Source organism: Bemisia tabaci, chromosome 2, assembly GCF_918797505.1.
Source record: "Bemisia tabaci chromosome 2, PGI_BMITA_v3".
Lineage (NCBI taxonomy): Eukaryota > Metazoa > Arthropoda > Insecta > Hemiptera > Aleyrodidae > Bemisia > Bemisia tabaci.
Window position 1 is genome coordinate 65,618,649 of NC_092794.1, and position 21,974 is coordinate 65,640,622.

The following is a 21,974-nucleotide window of genomic DNA, read 5'->3' on the forward strand; positions in this document are numbered from 1 at the left end:
AGAAAAATACAAGAAAAAGCAAAAAACATAAATTGGAAAGCTCCCCCTTTTTTTGAAAATACTGATTCCATTCTATTCCAATCATCTGTGGATGGTGGAAAGAGGTACGCTGCTACAATTGTTTTTTCAAATCACACGGACTTTTAAAATGAATACATTTAAATATTCAATTGGAAAAGAGTCCATTCCTCCAATATGTTTAAAAAGGAGCCCTTCATTACCGTTTCCTCTGTCCGGAGAGCATGTTGATTTTTCAATCTCGAAAGTTCGCTTATCTCAACACAAAATTTGGAAAAGATGTTTATGAATAATATTTAAAAATGTGTACAGAACCTCTCCCTTAGTTTATTTCTGTTCAGTGAAGAATCGTGAGAACAAAGCTGAGAAGTTATTTTAAGATATGCCTAGGTATCCGATTTTGTTTCATTCTTCATTGCATTTTCGTTTTTTCCAATCAATAACCAAATATTCAGTAAATCTGAGCATGTCTTAAAAAAGTTCAAGTGGAATGCTCAGTTTCCATGCCTGACCACGTTACTCATTGATTTGATGTTATTTGCAGTGGTGTTTTGCCACCAAAATTCATTACCTTTTTAAGATGCAGAACCTGCAGTTATTTTAGATAAAAAAAAAAAATTGCCCTTGGCAAAAGGAAATGCCTGTACAGGCCATTTAGGGAGCTTTTATTTGCAACATATTTCTTTGTATTCTGGTTAAACCTTGATACTTAATATTGGCAACAGGTGGCTGTTTTTTTGGTCAAATTCCTGATAAATACGAGGATTTAGCAGTCAGCCCCTATACTTCCCTTCATTTTAATTTGAGTTGTTCTCAAGATAAGATCGAGTGGAAACCTTCTATCTAATGGATATTGTTGGTTTCTTCAAACTGGTACAGGCTTATGTTTTATTGCAATCAGAGAGGTGTATCCTTGAATTTTCTATGAAGTTTGATTTTATGCACTATTATTTCAAATGAGTTGCAAGTGAAATTTGGAGTCTGGAAACTCCACCATTACTGATTTCCTCTGTTTAACAAGTCTATTTTTAACGCCCAGTTTAAAGGAAACTCTTGTGTACTGTAAATCACGACTCCTTAAGAAGAGATATATTCTCAGATTTTGCTTTTAAAGTATAGGAGACTACAGCCAATGGACCTGCCTATTAACTTCACATTCAAGTATCCAAGTATACAAATAATTATAATTATTTGTGTTCTGTCTCTTGATATCAGCTCGTTCCTCTAATCGTCGCTTTTTCCTCTACAAGAACTTACAAAGGAGCCTTTCTTCCGTAGTGTTTTTTCTCTCCATTTATCTTCCAGTATGGTCTCTGTTTAAGTGTATTCCAGTTTTTTACAATATTTTTTTTTTTTTTATCAATTAACAAGTTCCTTTTATTTTGTAAATCTAATTAATATATTTGTAACCAAACTGAAGTATTTGATTACAAAAAACTTCCGAATATCCTGATACAGTGTTAGTCAGATCAATTCGGTAAATGTGCACAGTGGAAATGCAAACCCAAAAAACAAGATGTTAGTATCCCTCAATTTCATGATAAAGTACCTTAGTTCAAAGTAAATTTCAAGCTCTCTGACTTCACACAATGGAAGGAAGTCACGCTGCTGATAGTTCTGCAAATAACCCATAGGACAGTCATTGTCCTCATGGCAGACCTAATACTTATTCCTGTCAATGTCGGAACATCCATAGGATACCATTATTATGATCGAAAACCTTACATTAAATTAGATAGCTCAGGAATAACGGCTGTGATGTGCAGTTTTTCAGTTTTCCCTTTGTAAAAAAAAAAAAGAAAAAAAAAAATCCAATCCAAACTCCTAATCGAACCAAAAACAGTGAGTTATGTTCTTCATTAGTTTTCTCCTTTTGGATGCTCAGCCCCCTTGGCAGATCACATTTTGAGAGTTACTGGGCAGTGCTTATTTCCTAAGTTTTGGCTCAAAATCATGCTGGGAACTTAAGTCATACTTCAATTGTTTATTCTAAACTAACAGCACCCATTTCTTCTTGGAATACCCCGCAGAATCCTTTACTTAGTGACAGTATACTTAATTAATTTTTACTGTATCTACGTGATTCATACTACATCACTGATCGGTTGGATATCTCAAAGCATGGATTGGGAAAAATACTCTTATAATAAGAAGTTTCTACTCTTTCCATTATTCTAACTGAAAAGAAGATTGTGTCAAAAGAGGTATCCTTCCTCACATCACATTAGCTTTCACAGCTCGGTGTCCTTTAATTCCCTTTTTAGCCCAAAAGAAATCTGTTCGAAACTAACCTGATGATATTCTGTTGTATTTTCTTTTGTAATGATGTACTATATTCAAAGAACATGATTTTTTCCGCTTCGAATGGAAATAATTAAATCCAGAATTTAAATAGTAGCCTAGAGCACAAAGGTCTTATCCACATATTTTTCGTTTCAAGCCAATGCGAGAAAACTACCCAGTGGCCCTATTACTTTTAATGTAACTTGCAATTTTTACATTTCGTGTCTAGCATTAGGAGACAACTGCCTACCAAATACTTTCGCATGTAAATACAAAGCTCCTCCAAAAAATATCGAGAATGTGAATAATTCGGTTTTCCCAAGCCCACATTGTACAGAGATATTCAGCTTGTGGTACACCCATCTCTGCCTGTATGAGGTTTGGAACGCCTAATAACCCAATCAATGCATCCCTGACATCTAACTATTATAATTTCACCCTTATACACTCAATGAGTTCCACCCATGACTGATTGTTAACTTTTTATGCAGGCATTTCTCCGTATTCGCCTTCTTCATTAGATCTGGCTATGAGTGATATGCACGGTTTCCTCGACATTAAATAGGATTCCAGATGTTAATGATTTTCTGCTGTAGGTTCATGAAATTTATGAAAAACGGCTGCGATGTTTGGGAGGGGAATTGCTTCAGTTAGTAGAGCTTATGCCATCCAATAAAAAGTGTTGTAAAACGAGAAAGCTACATGGAAGAAACGTATTTTACTTTCTCCCAAAAGGAGTCAATAGCATGAAAGACATAATTGTGTTTTACTAGTCGAATCTCAACTCAAGTCAACAACTCATCGAATAATATGTTTGAACATAAAGTTTTGGTGTCAAATATCAACAATAATAATTTCATTTGAAGAACGAAAAGATAGCATCTTTTAAAAGTTAGTGCATGCCTTGATTTCCTCCATTAGGTTTTCATCAATGATGCAAGTGGTGAAACCAATGTCAATTTTATTCATCGCAACTAATGAAAAATATTAGAAGAAACCAAGGTATATACTGTCCGAGTGGATGGCATCATCCACTGTTCTTCAAATAGTAATACCTCCATTAAAATTGGACCGAAAGCTTAAATGTTTGGATAAATGTTGTTTGATTGTTTGTTGCTTTAGTTTGATCATCGATAATATCCAGCCTTAAAAACATAATTCTATTACAAGTGAAAGTGATCAAACGATACTAACTTTTATTTTTTGGAATTGTATGCACTCAATCATAACTGATCAAAAATCAATTGTTGACTTGAGGTAGCAGAGGCAAAAAATTTGACGATATGGGCGACGGTGAAATATAATAGTATACAAAATTTTTTTAAAAGGTACCCCCTGCAGATAACTCCACATTGCCTTGCCCTATCTGCTCTTGGAGGAAGACAGACACTGAACAACTTTTGACAGTATATACTGTCATAATTTGATCATAACTAAGTAACTTTGATAATTAGGCTGGAGTTTTACATTGAAGAAAAATGAAAAAGATGAATCTATTCCTGGCGATCACAGAAGAGGGCAATACCTATATTTCCTGAAGAGAGTATGCATAGGAAAGTTCTATTAAGTTCAGTGAAGAAAATAGAATTGTAGTATCATTCCTACAAAAAGGCTTACCCTAAAGCCACAAAGCTTACCAGATTTCAGGAGAAAATATTTGAAACAAAATCACAGAAACGGTACCTCTTTTCTTGTTCTTTTCCCTTACTATTATGCATTTGATACTAGAGCTGATAAGGAAGATACTTCAAAAGTCTTTGATTGAATGCCATGTATGGGTTTTAAGCTAAATTCTGCATGCAATCATTCTTTGACCAAAAAAAAAATTTGCTTTTTTTTATACTAATTCCATACACTGATAGGGTTTGACTTCCTCTTTTTGTAATTTTCAAAGATCAGAAAGAGAAAATACAATGTAAAAAAATGAGAAACATTTAATCTTGTTAATTGTAACAAAGTATGTAGATATCATTGAACTGGGCCTACCATGTTTGGTGTTAGAACATTTAAATGCAAGTTTTTGACCATAATGTACATGTATTTTATGTAAATATGAGTGTAAATCTATGTATACAATCTTACACAAGTAAAACAACATTAATTTCAATTGATGATGCGGTGTTATTACTTACTTACAAAAATATTGCCATTACTTGTGTTCTTTTGAGGAGGACTCTCCTGAAACTGAGAGTAGTGTGCCACCCACAACCTTGTCTCACAGGTCTTCAAGTAAATTTCACCTCTCAAACACAGTTCATTCTAAAAGTTCATGCTAAATAAGATTTGGAATTCTTGGACTGCGACAGAAGATCTTGTGGCATCAGTTTAGCATCGAAAGTATATGCAAGAATCAAAAAGACAGATTTTCTGTTGCAGTCTAAAAGTGCATAACTTATTTGGCGTGGACTGAAGCTGAATATGTTGGGTGAAAAGTGGACTTGATCACAATATTTTAATTTCAATTTCAATTTCCAGATACAGACACTATTCTATGATGCACCAAGAGATGGGAGATGAGAAAATTTGTGTTTAAATAAACTGATAAAAATGTTCTCAAATGCAATTAGGAGTTGGGAGTGGAAAATGATCCAAAAAATGTCCAAAATTATGAGTTAACCAAGTGTTTTGACACAAAAAGGTCGTCCAAAATCACAAAGACTAGCACCATTACTTGGAGACAAATGCAGCTAACGAGCTGATAGTGGTTGCAGTTGGAAGGACAGCTCAAATTCTATCGACTGAAATTAAGTTGGGCTCTTTTGGTTACCAAACGAGTTGCAATTGACAGCTTTCTGCACCCCTGCTTTGCTAACCTTGAGACGTCTGTGTTTGCTAGAAAATTATTTCTTCACTGTTCCATCAATTGCTTTGCAATCCTCATGACCAAAATAAGAAAAAAAGAAATAGCTACAGTTTTGTCGGTGCAATTCAATTAAAATAGGTTTTGTCTTGGCAGAACTAGTATTGCCAGATCCGCTTTATCTTAACTTGATTTACCAAAGGATATTATATTATGAGAGAGCTAACTGAAAAAAGAAATTCAATGATAATAATATAATAATTTGAAATTATTCATAATTTCACTTAATAACCCTTTTGTCTGTTATTGCAATTGCTAAAAGAGTTATTTTGACTAAAACAATAGTTTTCCAATATGGATTGTAGGAAGCTTGGTAAAATAAAGCTAATTAATAGCAATGATGCACAGTTGTTTTTTTAAGTATGGCAAACTCCTTTGTCCGGACAAGGATTGGTCTGCAGATTATAGAACAATAATTTCAGTAAAGGGCCTTCGTTCTAAGCTTTCACAGACTTATTTTGAAACAAACTGAGGGACGTTTTGATTATGATCTCAGCTTGATGACAAGACAGTATTTGTTTTCAATAAGTTGAAATCTCGTTCAAAGGTGTCGACAAAAGCAGGTTTTAAGGATGACACTGCGCGCTGGTAGATGCTCGTGATGGCTGACGGATCACCATGCATCATCTCAAGTTTAATATATTCCAACCAGAAGTCTGCAAGCAAAGAAAACACAAATGACCGATAAAAAGGAGAGAATGTTTAAGTGACGAGGCTGTAAGACATTTTTTATAATTCCAGAAGCTTCAATTACATGAAACTGAGGAGTTGTCATGAGACATCACATCTTATTTAACTAACCACTAGCAAGCAAAATGAAAGTCACCAGTTAAAAAAACGGCAAACTGACAGGTTTGTGAAACACGCTGATGATTTAAAGCCGAGGACATGCCAAAATCGAGAACATTTTGGCTGACTGCATGAGATACCACTCATTTGCAAACTTCATGGAATTCCAATCTCTGTAATATACTGTATGTATACGATTAAAATTAATTCAAACTTTCAGTTGCACCACATCAAAGATTACCCTTTAAGGGACTAAAAAGTAATCAACTTGGGAGACATTTTAATAATAATAAATGAGTACTTTCTCTATTTCTCAGAGTGAAAATCTATGAGCCTAGATACAAGGCTAGGGAGAAATAAAACAAACCAGGACGTTTCGGGCTAATTACGTGCCCATTCTCAACTGGAACAGAAGCTAAAAAAAATAGCATTCAGGCTATTGTGTCTCATCTCTTTTTTGGGCTATTTAGCATGCATTTAAACATATCTATCCTCTTCTTGCTAGCTTTCTTCTCAAGAAATTTTCGACTTGGGTCCCCTTTAGGAGTCCTTTACATTAGCTCAAGATTTTTTTTTGCATTGTATAGAGTACTGGCAACTAAACTAAGCAATTACCTGTGCTAGTTGTCCCAAACTGCCGGCATGCTGCCTCGTAGACATTACGAATTCTTTTCAGGGCAAGACTAGGTCGCATAATTTCAATTTCAGCCATTTTCACATGGAGTTGAGCACAGAAAGGAGGAATTGAGTATAAGGAATCATACATCTTGCGAGCTGCACTCATGCCATTTGTGAGAGCTAGCCACTCTAGGTACATAGGTTTCAGCTGTGAGGAAATACACTCATGGCTTGAATGAACCCCTCCTTCAAATATTTCTTTGACCTAAAAAATTGGGTTAGAGATCAGACTTAAAGAAAGAAGTAGTGGTCACCACTTAACAGAGTCTCATCCTTGAAAGTGTTCAAAGACCCGAAACAATTTTTTCTATTGAAGAATCAGATCAGTCTTTCTCTAAAAATACTCTCGGTTAAAACTGAAGGATCGGTATCAGTGAAAACAGTTTAAGAAAATAAAGGGATACATTCGAGTCGGTCATTTTCAAAAAGAATTGAGCTCTAGAATTTGAGGAAAAACTGTTTTTTTTCGACAATCGACACATTCTAAATCTTGGAGGTCAAAAAAATGAATATGTGAGGAGATTTCAATTAAAAATCAGATTGAGGTTGTTTCAGAAATTTTCTTATAATTTGAACGGAAAAAGAAGGAAAAAGCGAGCTAACGCATGAGTCTATTTGAGAATAAACTGGCTTATTTCAACATATTTTCTCTATTTCAAGTCAATTATTTTGTGTTTCAAGCCAAAATTAGCATGAAAACTTTCATTTACACTTTCTCTACGTGGAATGCAATAATAACTTACTGACTGCTCATCATATTACTGATGTTGCTTTTAAAGGCAGAAACTTAAAATTTAAAAAAAACCAAGATACATTTGGCTGGAAGGAACAAATCTTCAACCCTTTATTCTCAAAAATCCAAGATAATGAATGAGCGATTCAAACTGAATCAAATCAAGATAAGCAAGTATATATACCTAGCGCTTGGGCACTTGAGTATTTTCGAGAATGACTGGACCTATTAAATGTTTTTTATGAAAATTGGTTTTTCTACATGCCACTTCCCAGCAAGATGCATCTGTAGGCAATATCAAACCAACAAAAACTCGATTTTCAATTGGGGATTTCCTCAATGGGGAAGTTCTGGGGCTGTCCAATTCGATTTCCTAGGGTTCTATCCTCTATCACCCCTGAAAACATCTTTGCTCCTGCCTTCTGCATCAATATAGTCAATCCAAACTTTAGGGGTCAGTATTTCAGACAGAGATGGCTGAGTTTGGACTAAAGAGACTAAACATTTTGTTTTCTTGCCTGTTTTTGGGAGAAAAAAGCCTTCTATGGCTAGTCATGAGAGTGGACTACAGAATTTCCTCATGGAAATATTTCGATTTTGAAAAAAATCACTACCTACATTTATCATGATCAAAAAGTTATAAGCCTTGTCCGCTCAATTTTCCAACAGAATCTGCCTCCCCTCTCTAGAAAATTTCCCTCACTTTTTAAAAAGTAAAATGAAACAAACAGAAAAAAAGAACAGGCAAAAGAAAACCATGAAGAACTTACTTTGTCTTTATCAGATAGTTGCCAGTATTGGATTGCAATTTTTAAAAGAGGTAAAGATTGTTCTCCTAAAATTTGAACGCCTTTCTTGAAAACTTCGACTGCTATTTCCTCCTGACCCTCGGAGAAATGATACCGGAGACGTTCAGTCCATAGAGGTACAGAAGTTGGTATCCACTTAGTTGCATTTTCTAGGATTGTGCCGATTTCACTGCATTTACTTTCATTTTGTAGAACCTCTATCCAATAAAGGTAATGATTTTCAGTCAATTTATTCAATTCACATCCACTACGGAAAGCTTCCCGCAGTTTTTTTCTTTTGAAGTTAGGTATTGAACTGGAGTCTTTGTTTAGCTCGATGACCGTGTCTAGGTAGAAGGCCCACATACGATCCGTAGGAAGTCTCTTCAGGGTTTCTATGTAAGAATTTATACACCGTTCTATTCTCTCTCGCACTGATTGTGTTCCATCAATATTCCGCTCATTTAATTCTAACTTGGCAATTGTATGCCATGTTAGTTCATCAGTAGGGAACCGGACCATCATGTCATTTACAATGCTATTTTTTATTTCTGCTAGAAAATCATGTTTACGGCTTATATTGAGCAAGTCAATCATAAAGTCGATGTCATTTATGTTTTTAACTGCAGAATCATACATTACTCTGACAAGGCCTCCTTTCAATATTGGATCCGAGTCTGCCGAGGCATTGACTTTGGCAGCTTCTTCGCGTTTTTGAGCTGCATACTTAACCTCTAATGAAAATGCTTCTTTGTATAGTAACTTGTCATCTTTGTGTAGATGCAAACCATTTGTTAAAATTTTCCTAGCTTTATTAATGGAATTGAAATCTTCGAATTCGCATTTTGCTGCAACTCTGAAAATCTGAGGTTTATCATGGTGAACCTCCAACATCTGTTCTAGAACACGGCTGGCACAACTATAAAAGCCCTGAAACCAAGAAAAACAAATGTTGGAATAACATTCTTGGGTCTGGTTGAGTCATTCAAATAATTTGATGCGCAGACAAAAAAAAATAACGACACATTAAATAAAAATTCTCCAAAACACTAGGGCAAAGTGCCTCACAGAGAAATGAAAGAATTGGAGGCCAAATTTTTTTGGATTTTATCAGAAACAAGAAACTACAAGTTGACACTACACCTGCTGTAGCACATACAGGATGATACATGAGTCCCACATTACCTCTGTAACTTTTGAAAGATAGGACAGAAACTTAATATTTTGGGAAACCCTACAAGTTAAAGGAAACTATTTTTGGGACCTTCCCAATTTTGGGGGAGATCACTTTGACCGAGAAATAAAACCTAATACTTTTTGTTCAAATTGCGATGAGTTTTATTTCTGAGATCGAATGAATTCTGAGAACAACAAGTGGTTGACACTACCGGGGGGGATGGTACAGAGGGAAATCAACATCTCTCAATGCACAGAGTATCAGGAGTTTTGAGGTCTACAAACAACTCAAGGAATTCTTATGTTGGCAGACTGATCCTAACCTTCTGATGAGCTACGCAATGAATGCCTGATAACAATGGGCCTGTTGCGAACTTTTGCTAGTGCAAAAATAAAAGTTGTTTCTTGTAGAAAATGTCTCAAAAATCACGATGAGTGCATCGGCAAAGTCTGAAATGCACTGATAACTTCACAATCTTCGTAAGAAATGTGCATTTTTTTTAGCTTCCCGCTTTAAAAACGATACTATGTCACAGGTGAACATTTCGTTAGAGGAGTCGTTCCATCCAACCCCTGCTCAATAACATGTTTCGCAATATTTATCGTGGCCGATGCCTCTGCGCGTAGGTCAAGGGGAGCACAAGGTCCTGCCCTAACGAGCTCCTCTAACGAAATGTTCACCTGTGACATAGTATCCTTTTTGAAGCGGGAAGCTCGATAAAACGCAAATTTCCTACACAGATTATGAAGTTATGAGTGCATTTCAGACTTTGTCGAGGATCTCATCGTGATTTTTGAGACACTTTCTTTAAGAAACAACTCTTATATTTGCTCTAGCAAAAGTTTGCAACAGGCCTACTGTGACGGCTTTGCAAGGAAGTGACCTAACTCTGGGAGGTTGATAGATTGCTTCACTACCCTTATTAGCGAGTCTCTCTGCACAGTTTACTTTTAAAGAACCTTTATCGATGGCTAAAGTCCAAAAATACATTCCCCCAATGGTAACATAGTCAATCTATGCTCATGCTTCGCATACCTTTAAATAAAAACTAACCGACAGTTCTTCTCTAAGTTTTTTTCAGTAATTTAACAACTTCTATAGAAAATTGCACCAGGCCTTTTTTTTTACAATTGGGAGGGAAAAAATAGAGAACTCCTGCAGGATTATAGCTGTTTCAGCCCCCTATGTCTACCATCTATTTAGTACACTCACGGGCCAGTAAGATCGTTTTGTCTGGGCAGTCGACTAGGGATTTAGACAATCATATGTAGGGTTGGCTCAACTTAGAAAAGATAAGTATCTGTTTTAGAGAATGAATTAGGAAAAGAGACAGATGGGACTGAGTCCAAGCCAACTGTGCTAAACCTAAACCTCACATTAGTATACCTGCACGAATAACACTGGAAGCTGGAATCATTCCTAGGGAAATAGTTTCGGCTGCAACACTGGGTGTCGAGGGCTTAGGGTTTGGACTAGCTGTTTGTTGTCTGTTTGCTATTTGTCTGGTTACATTCTGTTAGGTTTTCATTTAAAAAAATAAACATCTACCAAGGTTTGAAACCCTAAAATGAAGATAAACATTTTATGTTTTTAGCCATGGCTCGGAGCTTGTGGTAGCATTGGTGACTTAAGATATCAGCTTGACCCTGTGATATTTCAGCATGAATAGCTGATTTGTATCAATTCATTTATTACCTAACTTGTTCACCCTGCAGAATGCCTACTGTCTCCTTGGGTAAATCCATCCCTGCATTGATTTGGGGACTTAAAAACCACATGTATAAAGCACTGGAAGATCCCTTACCACTTGTTTACAAAATTGAACGTATGAAAACCATCCAGTTAGTTGATCTGGAAACCGCCTTATAACCTCAGTGAAAAGTTTGTTGACACGACTGGCAATAGATCGTTCAATAGTAGTTGTCTTGGGATTTATTTTCATCCTCTGAAACAAAAATTGGTAGTAATCAATTTGAACATGTTGTACGACATGAAAAAGCAATTAAAAGAACTAATAATAGCACCATTATGTATAGAAATGGGTGGTTGAAGTGAAACATCCCAACTCATGTCAGAATTTAGAGAAAAATGAGGCGCTTAATTCAAAACACCTCAATTTCTGCCCCCCCCCCTCCTCAACTCTTTTGAACATAGTGCACTAAATCATACTTGATTGAACATACCATTTTTCAACATTTCGGACTCTTAAAAGTTTTTGCAAGGAGCTTAGGAGTTAAGGAAAGTCAATGATGGAACCTCTGTGGCTCAATATCTCTTGAAGAAGAGAGATCTCAAATTCTGATTTGAGGTAAAAATTGTCTGATATTGCAAACTTGATAATTTTAGAGGACATAACTACCACTTTTCATTTTAAAACTACGTTTTTGGTATTGTTTCAGTTTATGAGATGTCAAAAAAAGTTCAAGCACATACACACTTTTTGATTAGAACAAAAAAACGGATTTTTGAATTGCTTGTATACTTCGCATGTGAAGATACTGCCTGGTCCCACTGCAGTCCAGGTCTGACATCAGTAGAAAATTCAATACTGTATTTTCTTCGGAAAATACACTAAAAAGATTGAAACATTAATCAGCTGAATACCCAGGATGACCTAAAACCACTGAGACTAATTTTCTCCTAAAAGGACCTTTCCAAATATTGAAATGTTTTTTGAGGGAGATTTCATAAAAACGTATCAGCTTTCAAATGCAATTTCAATTGCTTACCTTCAATTTTGCAGCCACTAGCTTCAGTAAGTCCATCTCATACTGTATGTAGCGTGAGTAGTCTCGCATTTTAATAGTCTTCTTCTGGAGTCCATACTCAAATTCTTTCCTCTTTCTTGTTATTATCCTACAAAAACGTGAGACATGAATTATACAAGGTATGTAAAAGGTCAGGATACTTATTGATATCTAGGGTACGGTTGCAGATATTGACATGCAGTGAGGACAAAACTTCCTCGAATAAAATTGGGCAATTTTCTGAAGGAGGGCATTGATCACCTAACCCTTGAGGAGCAGGCTATAACAGTTCCTCTCAAAAAATTGGCTTAAATATCCGCAACTGTGATTCATAATAGCAAAAATTGTGTTGTTTGCAAATATTGAGTTGTTACTTTAAAGTCATGATATTTTGGCTGATATAACATACAGTTTATAAACATTATATTATTTAAAAGGTATTATTCACAATTTCTTCATTTACTGTGGTTACAAGTGAGTGAAAAAAGCTTAATTTCTTGGAGCAGTTCTCGTGACAAGTTTGCGTCCATGATTAAGTAACACTAGTTTTTTGGGTTTTGCCACCAAACCTATAGGAAAGAGAGACTTTGAAGTCCCCAATTTCCCTGATGTAAAAGGTTACAACAAAAACCTTTTCAAAAAGAAGAGTTTTTGTAAAAGCTTGGTAATTAAACCCTGAATTACATAGCAATTTGTCATTTTAAGAAAAGAAAAAGGCCTGCTCCAAATGACAATAAATAATTTCAATTGCTGAGTTTTCTTTTCTACCTACTTTTTTGTTCCTGTTCGAAATTATTTTCTCCACACTAGTTTCATGGAATAGTTCCACTAAAATCCTGGAACACTTGCACAGTGAAGATTAAGCCTTAGTAAATGCTAAAAAAAGGAAACTTACTTAATCTTGTTGGAATCAAAAATTTGTAATCTTTCCATTTGTTCCAGTTCGGAAATCATACTTTCCGCACGGTACTCTGCAACTTCCGCCATGATGTCGGATTTTTTCTCTACAAAGTCTCTACCAAGAAAAAAAAATATTAATTATCCACAAAAGTCTAAGGGTCTTGATGGTATTGTTTAATTGCATAGTAGTGGTTAAGAGCCAAAGAAACATAGCTTACAAATTTTGAAAAAAACAAGTTATCTGCATTCTCCACATATAATGGTCAATACTTAGGTGTAAAGCAGTGTGTGTAGTGTGCTTAACTGAACCTAGCACCAAACTTTCGAGAAAATGTTTTCATTGCTTGGAAATCTCCTTCATCTTCTTGTTCATTACCTTCATTAATTTAAAGACAACTTTAATCTGGCATTAACTTGGAGAAAGTAAGTAACGCCCACTCCAGGTGATCAAATCACATTTGTCCGAAGAAAAATTAGGTTGTGTGAAACAGACAGATGAGTACAACATTCAGACGAAAAGTCGAATGGAAACTTGAATCTGGCGGCACCCTCAACCTTGAGTCAAACTTCAAAATAATAATCCCATTGGATCGGAGTTTGAAACAAAATCCTCCACCCAACATCAGCCAAAGCTGTATCTCCGCAAACCAGAAGCTAACAGAGATACCAGATTGCCATTAGACGATCTCACATGACAATGGTAAATGAATCAAATTTTACGACTTTCCGTCTGATTGTGCCGGATGAACAGTTTGACCATCTGCATGGGGCTTGCAGCAACAAGGCATGTGCCTCATTATATTGGAAAGTTTACTTAAACCAGCCATCTAAATTTAAAAAAATTCCAATGATCTGTGAATTCTGTCAAATTATAATAAATGTGCCTAAACTCATGACATGTGATGAGCTCGTTCTAACATACCATGAAATAAGTAGAGCATGATTTGAGGAAGAGAACGAATATACCAACCAGAAGAAATTTTGCTGAGAAACCACGATTTGAATTCAGTTTCAACTTTTTAATCACCTACACAAGCTATCGTATCGAGCTTGCAATTAGAAAAATAGGAACAGACATTATTTTGACATGCATGCGGATCAGTCACAGTGCGAAACAAAATATTACAAATATTGAGGTTAGAAATTCGACGTGTTCGGGTGAGCCGTTCGCTGCGTTCGCGGAATCATTTAATTCCAAAGATCGTTTGGTTCGTGACAAATTTCAAGTTTGTGATCTAGTTCGTGTCACGTTTGTGTTCGGTTGTGTTGTGATGTGAATATAGATATTCTGTGGATTCAGCGCGGTCCTAGCTCGCTGAATTTCGCGGGCCGTCACTAGTGATGGCGATTCTTCGACTGAGAATCGATTCTCCTGGATCGATCTGAATCGGCTAGGGAGAATCGATCCGATTCAAAGATCGGGTCAAAAGAATCGATCTTTCAAAAGATCGATCCAACGATCCGATCTTTCCCGCCGATCTGAACTTTCAAAATGAGCCAATAACATATGCTTAAATTTGTCATGTGACGATTCTGAATCGATTCAAGATCGTCACGTGACGATCTTTTAGTGCATCGTGGAGTGGATTTGTAAACAAACGTATAATGGATGAATATAAATTATGAAGGGCCGTTTGTAACTAAAGATAAAAATGTTTGCAATATATAAGAAATGATGCAATATATGAAATATTCAAGATATATAGGAAATATTGAAATATATATACGGAACTGTCGTAATATAGTAAAAAACTCTAATTATATAAGAATTAATGTGTGGATAAATATGAAAACCTTGTCAAAATTTACAGTGAAAATCGTGCAATATATAGGAAATTTCTCCTCTTTTGTCCAAGTGAGGTTAGCGCTCATCGGTGATTCGGCGGTGTTGCCACTTCTCCATTAAATTAAATTCTTCTTGGATTCTTCCTCGTTCCTTTGTTGACTGCTGTGAATTTTAAAACCGTTGTATTGATAAACAAAAACAACCGTGGATGTGTGGCCGTAGGGAGGTTATGCGTGTCTGTAAATTACAGTAGGCATGGAGAAGAACTCCTACGAATTAGTTTTTCTACGAGAAACATTTAAGCAGTGTTCGGTTTACATTTTAGTGTCTGTGAGCATACTAAAACAAATCACAATTGTTTTCGTGGAGCTTCCTTGATTTACGAATTGGATTTACCTACCGGAGAAATGAGTAAGTCTCCTCTACTTTTCTTTCTGACCGTCATATTGAAAGTTAAACTCCCTTAGGAGTCAGGCCGCTCCACTAATCAGGTTTTCCACACACTGTAAGTGGATTTTCCGCCTTTCAAAATCATTTCCAAAATAAGCCTACAAGGCCTAGGCCTTGTCTCCACGAGCCGTTTCACGAGATTTGTCCCAGGGAAAAATCCCACTTACCAAGTTGGGAAAAATATTGAGTTAATCAATATTTTTCCCAGTACCAAGTATGGTACTTGTACCCCTAGGACCGACTGAGAGAAGAAGAAGAAGTGAAAACGAATTGTGCGATATTTTATTCATTACTACTTACATTGTTCATGTTTGTTTAGTTAAAATAATGTGTCAAATTGTCAATTGAGTGGAATTATTATTTAAATCCCGGCTAAATACTCAACTTTAACTAATTTATCTTCCCGCCCAAACTAGTCGCAGGACTGTATGAGCCCCGTCCCGTGGAGACGGTAACTGGGAAAAATACCAGAAGTTTCATTCCTGCGATTCGAACCTGGGACAAATCCCATGAAAACGTCCCGTGGAGACAAGGCCTTATAGGAGGCTAAAGGAGGATAATTCTGCATGGTTTTACCATGTCAAGAAAACAGTCTAAAATGGTGTCTTTCACCTTTCACCCCAACACCTGGAGACGTAGCATCTGAATACAGCATTATGTGCATTATATTGTAAATCGTAAGTGTGTTAATTAAAAAACCAAATGCATTGACTCTATTCCTAAAGGAAGACCAATGTCCTATCACTGGTACTGAGTTATGAGGAGAACTTGATAAAAAAGGCTGTAGTGTGTCGTAGCATTGAAGTGTTTCATCCTAGTTTCTGCTATGCTGGAAATGTCTTGCAATACATCGCATCAATTAAGTAAATATTCTCTTCACGTTTAGAAATGCAGATGCAGTACCTGCCAAGACTTTCTACTTAATCGAGGCGATAAAACTCATGCCAGTTTGACTAAGCCAGAGGAACTAATCACCTCAAGCCCCAAATAGAGTCACCTCCATAGACACAGACTTTGCTTACAGCATGTACCTTTTGATCATCTATCAGAATGCGGGTAACATGGCCTCAGCGCCCCTCATTTTCAATGGCTCATTAAAGGAACTAAAAATCAAACCATTTCATTTAAAAAAATATCCGCTTTCACGCGGTGAAGCGGTGAACGAAGATCCAAAGAATCCAAAAGAAGTTCCCTAGTCAGTAAAAGTGTTCATTACATAGTTACCTATACCTTGCTGTATTTTTCTATTTAAGGTGAATCAGTTCTTCAAGAAATAGAAGAGTTTGTAGAAGGTGCCCTGGAAGAATTAAGAAAGGGACATAACCACGCTAGTAATGGAGATAATATTTTGTTGAGCCATTCCATGAGCAAGTTTCATACAATAGCTGATCAGCTTCAACACCTAATACAACATGCTCCAGATGAGATGAAACATCAGCTCTCAAGACTTGCATCATTTGTTGATAACTTCATAAATGACCATATAAACTACCATCATCCTGAAGAGGTACAAGAAGCAACTGCTTCATGTTATGTGAAAAAGAACATGTCAGCGGGTGGGAGGCCATCCTTGGAAGTTGACCAAGAATTTATGGATAACTGCGCTAAATCAGGTTTGTTAAGTTATCTCATTATTGTTTCCTAAGTTCAAAATTGCTTCCTTACATATGAATAATCCTCTTTATTGAAAAATGATTTTCACCGTAGAAGACTTGCAATAACATTCAGTCTCTGTTTCACAGCCTTTGTGTTTGCATATCTTTAAGCAGCTAAAACTTGTGCTGCTTACTGTATTAGAGCAAATTTGAGCAAACCAAAAGAATCACCGACCAAAAAACTTTTTAACTGGGCTATTGTATATCTTTCAAATGCTCCTTTATTTTCCATGGAGCAAACCGAGAATGAACATATTTTGGCCTCTTTGGCGAGAGGATCGGACAGGTAGAAAAAGCCTACAGGAAGTGAACTGACCATGAAGAGTTAGATAGAAGTCATCTTGCCACCTTATTCATTTGAGGTACCTGGGCCTGAGCCATGTCTAAAACTTGGGAACCTACTGCAAACTCCCCTTTACGATGGGATTCAGCTTTTTGTGAGCTTACATATAAGTAGGTAGACCATAAAAACAAAGCTGTATAATTAATTTTTTTCTCCCTTTGTCTCAGTGTCCTTCCGTATTAAAAAATAGGAAATTCATTTTATAACTTCTGATACTTAAAAATGCCGTTGGAAGTATTTTAATAAAACTTCATTTTAAAAAAAAAACCAAAAAAAACACTTTTTTGTGTAAAAAATGGACTCCTCCAATCTTTGGAGTTAAAGGTGAGATACACCTCCGACAGGGACTTTTTTTTGCACACATTTTTAAAAAAAGTAGACCACAAAGCTCAGAAAAGTACACGAAGCCCGTGTCAAATAGACATCCCTTTTAGACATCTGAAATGACGTCAACACAAGACAATGTGATTACACATGTTTTGATGGAGGGAAAAAATCACTTTCTCTTCTTTCAGAATCGAAGAAAGCCTTTTTACCAATGTCATGAACACTCTTTACGTGAAATATCTTTCTCATTTCTCCTCCCGGTTATGATACTGGATACTAGAATTTCTCAATAACACAAAAATCAGTTATCTGTTTGTCTCTCCTTTATGTAGGTTTGTCTATCACGGCAACTTGTGCGGTGTTGGGAATTAGTCGCCAAACTTTCTACAGGAATTACAGTACTCAAACTTATCGTAGTGAAGAAATAGATGATGAGGAGTTGCTCCAGACTGTCGTGGATCTAAAGGAAGAGAATCGAAAATGTGGGGCAAGATACGTCAAAGGCCATCTTACAGCCATAGGAAAGACTGCACCTCGCCAAAAAATTCGAGAAACCCTCCGTGCTGTGGATCCTGTTGGAACCGTTTTCCGTCAAAGACTAAAAACGAAACGGAAAAAGTTTTACGTTCCAGGTCCAAATCACCTTTGGTAAGGTTTACTCTTAATTCTTAAGTAGGTACATTTGAGGAGAAAAGCCTTGTTTCCACTGCAGTTTTTCCTAAGCTCCTTTCAACTGACATTTTTCACAGACAATCCAGACAACAGTGAGTATGTCTTTTATTGTAACTCTGTCAGCAATATTCTCTATAATAGTAAAAATAACCATGGTCAATTCAAATAAAAATCTTTGAAGAATCAATTTTTCAGAAAACACATCTTTTAGATTGGCTGCTGTGAGGCTAAAAATGAGTATCTCGGTTGCATTGTTGCAAAATCTGGGCACCTCCTTTATTTTTTAAAAGGATACCCAAGCTCCCAAGCAACATCATGGCTTGGAGTTTTCACAGAATATACCTTATGAAGAGAAGGAAAATCACTAAAATTTTCCAAAAATGTCGTTGGTAATATTGTCTGCAATTGCTTTAAGATGAAGAGCTCGAATTTATTGAAAAATGAGAATTTTTTCCTCCCCAAAAATGGGTTTACAGGTTTTGTAGTTGTGCATTGAATTCCCACTACTTACTGACTGGTTCAAGTCTCCAATGTTTAACTTGATTAGGTACTTCACGATTTTCCATTGGAATGTCACTGTCATACAAAAAGGTGACTGCTTTGAAGATTTTTGACTATAGATTTAAACGGTGACAAGTTTAGTCTCTACTTTTATATCCTGAATGAAAAATAAGACTAGATTGAATCTAACATGTGGAGGACAAGGTGGAGAAATGATGCTGGTTTGGCTGGTGCCGGTGCTGGCTTCTCCACCTTGTTACGTACAGTTCAGGCCACTTCTTAGTGTTTCTTTTTTTCATTTGGAGGACTTTATACAAATTCAAATACCTGAATGATATAATCAGTACTTGATCCTCTATTTTGATACATTCTTTTTCAGTTTCTTGTTCTTGAATGGTTCTTATAAGAATTTCTTGGTAGATAGTACTTCTTTGAGAATCTTAAATCCTTTTAGTTCCGCCCTCTTACATTTTTTTTTCTCCTTCTTCTTTTTCAGGAGTATGGATGGAAATGAAAAACTCAACATGTATAGCTTTTATATACATGGCTGCGTTGATGCCTACAGTCGGAAGGCAATCTATATCAAGTGTGCCACAAATAAAAAGTCTACCACGGTCCTTCAGTTCTTTAAGGAAGCTGTCCAAGGTTATGGTTTTCCCAAAGTTGTGCGGAGTGATAAAGGCTTAGAAAACGTGAAAGTTGCTACTTTCATGTTACAGAGTAGAGGAGTAGATTCCCATTGCTTCATCACAGGGCGTTCGGTGCATAATCAACGCATTGAGCGATTCTGGGGTGAGGTCAATAAAGTCTCCCTTCGATTCAAGAATTTTTTTTCCAACCTGTGTTTGCAAGGAATTTTAAATGTTGGTAATGAAGTACATATGCTAGCCCTAGCGTACATCTTCAAACCTCGCATCCAGAGAAGTTTGGACCAGTTTCTCCAACAATGGAATCATCACCCTCTATCAACTGAAAATAACATGACCCCGAATGCTCTGTATTTAACAGGTAATCGGGCAGTGGTATCTTTAGTTGACAGGGAGGATGAGGATATTGATTTACCGAACGGCTCTGAACAATCTGATGATGACGATGATGATGATGATGATATTGCTAATGATGTCAATTTCCAACAATTAGCTCAAACCATTGTTCCCAATCCTCTGCTAGATGATGGCAGTGATGGTCTCAACGGTTTCCTTTCCCTTGTGCAAAGTTTTAATTGATTTTACATTATTGTGAGAAATGGAGACTTTGCAGGTGTTTTAAATTTTGTGAATTTCATCTTTAAAATAATACTGCTAGGAAAACTGAGAACGAGGATATCCTTGGTTTCTAAATTTAACAATTATTGGAGAAAATATGACAAAATAACCTATTCTGGGAAAATACATGTGTCTAAATGGGAAATGCTGCCAGATTACGTCACAAGGCGGCACATTTTCTCACTTTTAAATATATTTTTCTCCAATTTCCCATGTCAGAAAAAAATTTTGAAAAATACTGTGAGCTCAGCTCATTGGGTACTCTCAGATGAAGCAGTACTATTTTTGTGTGCAAATTCTCCATTCAGCATAATCCGCTACCATGTTAGTGTTGTTCTAATATTTGCCGTGCCTCTGAATGAAGGCTGTCCCAGTATTTACATATTATCGTGTAGTTGTATGTGTGTATACATCGTGTGTATGTATTCGTGTAGTTTTTGGACCTCCTTTAAGGTGATACATCAAGCTCAAGTGACGTGGTCAAACTTGCATGCGATATATCGCATCTTTTAGGTACAAAATCTCGGCAGATTTTGAATTTTCAGCAAAAAAAAGGACGATAGCCCGTGCGCATGAGCCTAAAGAATCATTCTAAACCCAAAAATCGGCAAAATTAAGAAAAATGAAAGCAGGACAGTGTTTGGAAAAAAACCTCGCATTCGATTCAGCTATCGATTTCTGTATTGAATGCGAGGTTTTTTTCCAAACACTATTCTGCTTTCAATTCTCTGAATTTTGCCGATTTTTGGGTTTAGAATGATTCTTTCGGCTCATGCGCAGGGGCTATTGTCCTTTTTTTTGCTGAAAATTCAAAATCTGCCGAGAGTTTTGACCTAAAAGATGCGATATATCGCATGCCAGTTCGACCACTCCTTTTGAGCTTGACGAAACACCTTAACAATTTCATTCAGACAGTGCTTTGATGTTTAAAAACGAAATGTCTTAACAAGACTCAATTTCTGCTCTAGGTTTTTGCATTAATGCGATGTTAACAGAAACTTTAACATTACAAATGAGTCCTCCAGTTCCCAAGACTTTCTTTTATATGTTTTATTTCTAATTAGTCCCTTATTTAACATCATTGTTTTCAGCTGATTAAGTAAGTGAAATTTTTAAAAAAACATCCTACTGTGTCTTGTCTTAGGTTTTTACGTCTCGTTCATTCTGCCCACTCCGAACCACCTCAGATTAGATAGAATCAATCGCAACTCCTTCTTAAATTTTTGTATTATTATGTATTAGGTTTCCTACAGTGTCGATTTTCCTGTCACCCTTTAATTGAATCGACTCATGTAAAAACGTCCGTTGTCCAACACAGATTTTCATAATTATTGCAGTGATTTCTCTTGCCTCACAACACTGATGAATAAGATCGATCTCTTTTGTAAACGTTTAATTATACCTGGGGGATTATATTTATATAGAATTGTTCTACATTCCTTACGTCTTAAGCCATCTTGTATCTTTAAGTTACGACAAAAACATCGACTCAAATTCTGAAACACTGTATTGGACATCGGACGTTTTCGCATACGCCGATTCAGTTACTGTTTCATTTTAACACTAGGGCTCACTAGAAATAAAGTATAATAATCATAATAATAACTTTGATTTGTTTTGGTTGCACATGGAGGCTAGTAACAAATTCGCCAAAGATTGAACATTTACTTCTTCTACTACTCAATCATTCATTCCTGTACTCGCCTACTTCATAATATTCACCATCAATTAGAAGCTTTGTTAATTTATTTTTAAAGTTTATTTGGTTGATCATACTCTTCAAAGTTACTGGCAGTTTAACGTGAAAGGTAGGCCTTCTCTGAGGACATGGGCTAACCTTCATGTGGGCAGTTGAAGCTGCATTTCTGGTGAGAAATGGGTGGTTAGTATTTAAGTTGTCAACATTTAGCTTAGTATTCACAAAATTCATGATTGAACAGTTGATAATTAGGGAGGGCTTTGTTAGTAGGCAACTCCTCTTGAAGTGAGTTCTACAGGACTT

General features: G+C 36.2%; 2 protein-coding genes across 3 annotated transcripts; one reads left to right on the forward strand and one right to left on the reverse strand.

Moving 5' to 3' along the window:
* Window positions 1–4,217: 4,217 nt before the first annotated feature.
* LOC109039781 (U3 small nucleolar RNA-associated protein 6 homolog) lies at window positions 4,218–14,092 on the reverse strand. 2 transcript variants are annotated; one of them, XM_019055438.2, is made up of 7 exons: window positions 13,944–14,092; window positions 12,969–13,088; window positions 12,056–12,182; window positions 11,131–11,271; window positions 8,132–9,079; window positions 6,566–6,833; window positions 4,218–5,817 (listed from the first exon to the last, which is right to left on the reverse strand). In XM_019055438.2, the coding sequence occupies exons 2-7, from the start codon at window positions 13,058–13,060 to the stop codon at window positions 5,654–5,656; spliced, it is 1,740 nt and encodes a 579-aa protein (XP_018910983.2). In that variant the 5' UTR covers window positions 13,061–13,088; window positions 13,944–14,092; the 3' UTR covers window positions 4,218–5,653. The 2 variants fall into 2 exon arrangements, with proteins under 2 accessions (XP_018910983.2, XP_072152194.1); XM_072296093.1 differs by having other exon boundaries at window positions 12,969–13,089; window positions 13,948–14,086.
* Window positions 14,093–14,250: 158 nt separating this feature from the next.
* LOC140223858 (uncharacterized) lies at window positions 14,251–21,965 on the forward strand. The gene is made up of 4 exons (XM_072296096.1): window positions 14,251–15,170; window positions 16,463–16,822; window positions 17,867–18,182; window positions 19,204–21,965. Exons 1-4 carry the CDS (start codon window positions 15,167–15,169, stop codon window positions 19,931–19,933), a joined length of 1,410 nt encoding a protein of 469 aa, XP_072152197.1. The 5' UTR covers window positions 14,251–15,166; the 3' UTR covers window positions 19,934–21,965.
* Window positions 21,966–21,974: the final 9 nt, after the last annotated feature.

What these genes read in the sequence shown, in the direction of transcription:
- LOC109039781 (XM_019055438.2), bottom strand. Translation starts at nt 13,060, where the DNA reads ATGGCGGAAGTTGCAGAGTACCGTGCGGAAAGTATGATTTCCGAACTG. An exon ending in AACTATCTGATAAAGACAAA is followed by an intron (nt 6,834 to 8,131) that starts GTAAGTTCTTCA and finishes CCAATTTTTTAG; the next exon opens with GTCAAAGAAATATTTGAAGG. An exon ending in GTTTGGGACAACTAGCACAG is followed by an intron (nt 5,818 to 6,565) that starts GTAATTGCTTAG and finishes CTTTGCTTGCAG; the next exon opens with ACTTCTGGTTGGAATATATT.
- LOC140223858 (XM_072296096.1), top strand. An exon ending in GGATAACTGCGCTAAATCAG is followed by an intron (nt 16,823 to 17,866) that starts GTTTGTTAAGTT and finishes TCCTTTATGTAG; the next exon opens with GTTTGTCTATCACGGCAACT. An exon ending in CCAGGTCCAAATCACCTTTG is followed by an intron (nt 18,183 to 19,203) that starts GTAAGGTTTACT and finishes CTTCTTTTTCAG; the next exon opens with GAGTATGGATGGAAATGAAA.